Source organism: Sinocyclocheilus rhinocerous, unplaced genomic scaffold (assembly GCF_001515625.1).
Source record: "Sinocyclocheilus rhinocerous isolate Xijiao unplaced genomic scaffold, SAMN03320098_v1.1 scaffold1399, whole genome shotgun sequence".
In the NCBI taxonomy this organism is placed as follows: domain Eukaryota; kingdom Metazoa; phylum Chordata; class Actinopteri; order Cypriniformes; family Cyprinidae; genus Sinocyclocheilus; species Sinocyclocheilus rhinocerous.
This window is the reverse complement of record NW_015634038.1, coordinates 356,732-361,981: the sequence shown is the minus strand read 5'-3', so window position 1 is coordinate 361,981 and position 5,250 is coordinate 356,732. Positions and strand designations below refer to the sequence as shown.

General features: G+C 35.2%; 1 protein-coding gene across 2 annotated transcripts in view; it reads right to left on the bottom strand.

Annotated features, from left to right (window-relative positions):
* The window catches only part of LOC107745294 (rabphilin-3A-like), a 24,415-nt gene extending 19,601 nt beyond the window's left edge, over nt 1-4,814 (bottom strand). For both annotated transcript variants that reach the window (XM_016559147.1, XM_016559148.1), the window contains exons 1-2: nt 4,725-4,814; nt 743-908 (exon numbers count right to left, since the gene is read on the bottom strand). In XM_016559147.1, coding sequence (XP_016414633.1) covers nt 743-908; nt 4,725-4,800 — 242 coding nt within the window. In that variant the 5' untranslated portion in view covers nt 4,801-4,814. The remainder of the gene's footprint in view (nt 1-742; nt 909-4,724) is intronic.
* Nucleotides 4,815-5,250: the final 436 nt, after the last annotated feature.

Genomic DNA, 5,250 nt, shown 5'->3' with positions numbered 1-5,250 from the left:
TCCTAATGATTTTGGGCATAAAAAAAAATCGATCATTTTGACCCATACAATGTATTTCTGGCTATTGCTACAAATATACCCCAGCGACTTAAGACTGCTTTTGTGCTCCAGGGTCACATATATTAGAATGTGTCTTGTTTAATTTTAGATTTTTTTAAAGCCAAAAATAATGACTATCATACATTTTTTACCAGGATTTAAAAAAAAAAAAAAAAAAAAAAAAGTCTTGTCATGCAAATTTAGTAGAAGAATCATTAGATGGCATTAAAAGACTCTATTTAGGGATCAGTGCAGCTCTCAAAATAATAATTCATTTTAAATCTTTGCCACTATCCTTCTAACCATTATTTTTTTACCCATTTGTCAACAAGAAGTTTAAAATATAGTAAAATATAATAATAACATATTAAATATAATACAATTTAATATGATCACTTTTTCTTTTATATATTTTAATAAGACCAGGTCAGAATAAGTATATTGTTTTATTTTTACATACACTTACACTGAATGACAATGGAACACTGTTTCACACATATTCTGACATTTTAATTTCACAAAATAATAATTTCCCAATCCCCTCTAGACTTAAATGTTTTCTTTCAATCATTGAAATATTTCAAACTTTAGATTTTTCTCAGGCTGGCCACACATGAAAATATTCAAATACATGCTTTATTTAACCTTAATGTATGTCAAGGCGGCGATGACAATCGATAAACATCCATAATCTCTCTCCTACCCAATCCTCTCTTGCTCCATTGCCTCCATTTTTTCGGCGCGGACGATGACGCTGTTGATGATCTCCTTCTCCTCATCAGTCAGCTCGGCACCGAGACACGGTCCAGACTGCACATGGACACCTTTCGTGCCCATCACCGCATCTGTCATCGTGAAATCACTGGAACCTGAAGCAAACATGAATAACAGTAAGGTAAAAATAAAATAGCAACCCAAAGAAACAAATATATATTAGTGCAAAAAAATCCAACTTCCAAGCCATATCCGTTGCTTAAACCTATAATAATGATTACAAAATATCTTCATGGAACATGATCTTTACTTAATGTTCTAATGATTTTTGGCATAAAAGAAAAATCAATAATTTTGACCCATACAATGTATTTTTGGCTATTGCTACAAATATACCCCAGCGACTTAAGACTGCTTTTGTGCTCCAGGGTCACATATATGTTTTCGAGCTGCCGGCCGGGACATTGCACACATAACCCACAGACCAAAGCAATCTTTATGCAGTTTTATTTTTCAACCACTAGAGAGCAAAAAGTTACAGAAAAGGTCAAATAAAATAAAATAAAATATATTGCACATTTGTATATTGTATATTATAAAATAATATGTTGAAATGAAAAAAAATGTTTTTTAATTGAGATGAATTGGTCACAGTCATGTAATTAAATGTCAAATTGTACTGTGCTAAACAAGGCCATATCTGCAGATGAAACTTTGTTTGTAGAAGCATTTTTTAAATTTGAACTAGCACCTCATGACTACACCACGTTATGTACGAGAGGCTGCAAAAGACACAGGCGCAAGTGGAATGCAAAAAACATGGTGACATAACTTTTTATGTAAATATAATGGGCAATATATTGCGTCACCAAAAATTATTGAGGTCATGTACATATATAGTGCGATAAGTCGATATATTGATTATTGCGACAGGTATTGTTAACAGTATTTTACTGTAAAATTACATTAAATGTAATTACATTTATTCACCGTATATAGTATGGAAACTTACTGTTAACCAGTTAACAGGTTTTTACTGTAGCATTTTTACAGTCTTTTACTGTTAAAATCGCAATAATTTTTTACAGTGTAGGTGTTGCAGCTTTTATTTAAATGGCCATAACTCTTGAACACAATGAGATATTTTAACACAATTTGGTATATCTATTCAAGGTCTCGATCTGTAGACACAAGACACATTTGGTGTGATTTGGCCACTTGGTGACACTGTAACAGTTACAAATATACAAAAATACACTGTATGATAATTAATAAATAAACAACCATGGGTGATGACAAATACAACAACAGCATAACAAAGCAGCAAACAGTGAAACAAACAGTAAGCATGCTCATTGGCTTAAGTTATTCATGTCACTGTACTGTGGTGGATATTGAGTTTCTATCACTGTAATATTATCCACAGACTCTCACGTCAGTCAGAAACTATTTGAGACGCTTACTGTGTTGAAAGCACATTCGGCTGGCAGAAACAGCACTTCTTAATGCAGAAGGCTTATCTAGGCTTATCTGTTTTCTAAAAATTAATTGCAAGCAGCAAATTCAAACACTGCCAACATAAAAAAAAATAGAAAATGTGAGCCAATTATGCACACTAACCAAATTAACCTATCCAAAGATTAGAGATACGTGTATACATTCCTCATTTTTGAATATATTTTTAAGGTGTTGCCCTTTTTAAATGATTTAATTTGTAATAGTTTATTTTGTCCCTGACTTTACTGATATTGTAATGTCTATTCAGTTAGTCCTGTCCCAGTTTCTGTTTACACTGATTTCGCTGCACTAGATAAAGGTTTATATATAGTTATGTGTGTAGGTGATGTGAAATTCCAAGCACCGTTTCTCTCTCTTTTTTATTTATTTATTTTTTTTATCATGCATGCATATTAATCACTGCATGTGCTTTTAACAATTCATTTGTCACCTTTCAACTGCTAAAAGCTGAAAAGTGACCAGTACCTAAGACATTGAAATAATAGTGGCTAGTCATAGTATCTCAAATCTACATTTTAACCCCCCACAAAAAAAACAACAACAAAAAATCAATCAATCAATAAAACGTTTTATTTAACAAAAAATGTAGGTTTATAAAGTATGTTTGGTTAGTATTGTAATGGAAGCTGAAAATGTCGAATACTAAAGCTTTAATCAATTTTCATATGGAGAAATTAATATTTGATTTATTACTTCTTTAGAGGGCTATTCAGATATAAATAACACATGGAATTCATTCACTTCCGCTATAGCATTATTATAGTACAGCATAATATGTAGATTAGTATGGCTAGAGATCATATTTAAACTCTACAACCACAAAAAAATATATATTTTGTATAGTATAGTAGGGTAGATTGCGAGTTGTAACACTATGAATATTTCACTTCTTATACAAATTCGAACTGTTCGAACTAATTCACATTTGCATGCTCTGCCAAGAGCATGGTGTACATTCCTGCAAATATATTCAAAGAAAACCTTTTTGGGTTATTACGTTTTTTTATTTGCCTCCTCAATGAATCACTATACAGTGTACATCTGCCACCACAATCAAAGATATTTGAAAGCTGAGTATGTGTCAGCATGCTTCACTTACATGTTGGCCTAATTTCTAATTTAGCTCATTTTGTTTTGTTAAATGGACTTAAGACGTCCAGTATTGGGGTTTCCAGGACCACAAAACTTGGGACCTGGGCTCTGGGACGATGGAGAACTCCAAGTCCAGAGGTCACAATCCATGTAACAAATCAAGAACACAAGGACAGGACCATTACACAGTACAGCAAAAAGCCACAACTGTACTGGGTCTGCTCTGGAAGTAGCATATATACAGTCTGTATGCAGACAATCAATCAATCAATAAATACAAATCTATAGGCTAGCTACACATTCATTCAATGTCTTTGCACATCACTGCTCTATAGTGACATACAAGATAATTACCTGATTATTTTTCCTGAAATGTACAAGCATAAGGGTTATTTCGTGGGTAAATTGCTGAAAACGCCTTGCATCTATGAACAACAGCAGTCAAATTGATGGACATCCCTTCAAATCTCTTCAGTATTATTCAAATGTGTAAAGTCATTTGACTGCAAGAATCCACGCCTTCATCAATTTCCTGCGAAATTTTTACTGCGAGGAAAATACATAAAATATCATTCTCTCACATAAAAACCGATACAGAGAAAACCATTCCAAAACTCCACCCGCAAGCAAGCAGAATGACTAAATATGTGAAGAGTGGAACTAGGTCATATCTCTACTGAAAACACTAGTTTGGATACCCCTGAAAGCAAGTGCATGGTCATTTACACCCATTGCACACAAAAAAACAACAACAACTATGTTGTAATCTAGTATTAATTACTCTAAAATGCACAAAGCAATGCTGCCTCGCTGCGCATTCGAAGAAGAAGCGCTCGCGATCTGGGCTTTATTTCCATCAGAGCTGAACGCACCTTGCCTCTCAACGTGAAGCAGAAGCAAAACCCGCATTGAGATGACACACCTTCCGCTTATCTTCTAGAAGACAACAGCGTGATGGTTCTTTCAGTCCTACAGCAAACTCGAATGCGACCATCGATAGATATTCTTCACCCAAAGCTCACATAGATTCAGATTTTTACAGCAACCATTGTTCAGCCATCATGTCGATATAGCCTGTTTATGGATGACTGAGGACAGAATGCATTCGTACTGACTTAATATAGCTCAATTATCACCTCATCTGATGTGAAATCAAAAGACACCATTCCTTTTTTTTCATGCAGGTTTTTCTGTATTAAACAAATGGCAAAACTCATCAGGTTTGAGACCCAAACGCGTGCGTTATCCACAGAATCCATCACGTTTGTCGATTAGAAAATGATGCTTTTTGCATGCATTGTATTAATAAACATGTTTGAAATAGACCCAAGTGAGGAAAATGTTATTTCGAGTAATCTTACCTGATAACAGCCGCCCACTTCTGAAGCAAACAATGCGGACTATCCGAGTGAGGTCAGTCTCAGAGACTGCGCACATGAGAAGAGCGGCTGGCCGTGTTCATTCAAACGCTCGTGCACATCACAAGCCACACACTCTTTTCCTGATTTTCCTTTCAGCAGACGCCTCTGAGCTTTGCGTGGAGCCATCTTTACTTATTTCACACCCGTGATACCTTACTGTGGAAACCTGAGTGGTGAGATGTGATCAGAAGCTAAAGATCTGCACCACTTTTCAAAAGAAACCGGTGCGAGATCAAGGTAAGGATGCAGCCAAAAGATTTGGGGGTTACAAAATGCACAAGTTTTTCAATAATCTGTAACCCGATCTCATGAAAGTGCGTATAAATAGTACGCCAAATAAAAACCAAAACTCGTGGTATTGATACGCAAAAATGGACTTTGGCGTGCTACGCGATGGGTAGGTTTAGGGTTGTGGGGTAGATGCGTATCATATGCACGCGAAAACTGCGTATTATATGCACGCCAA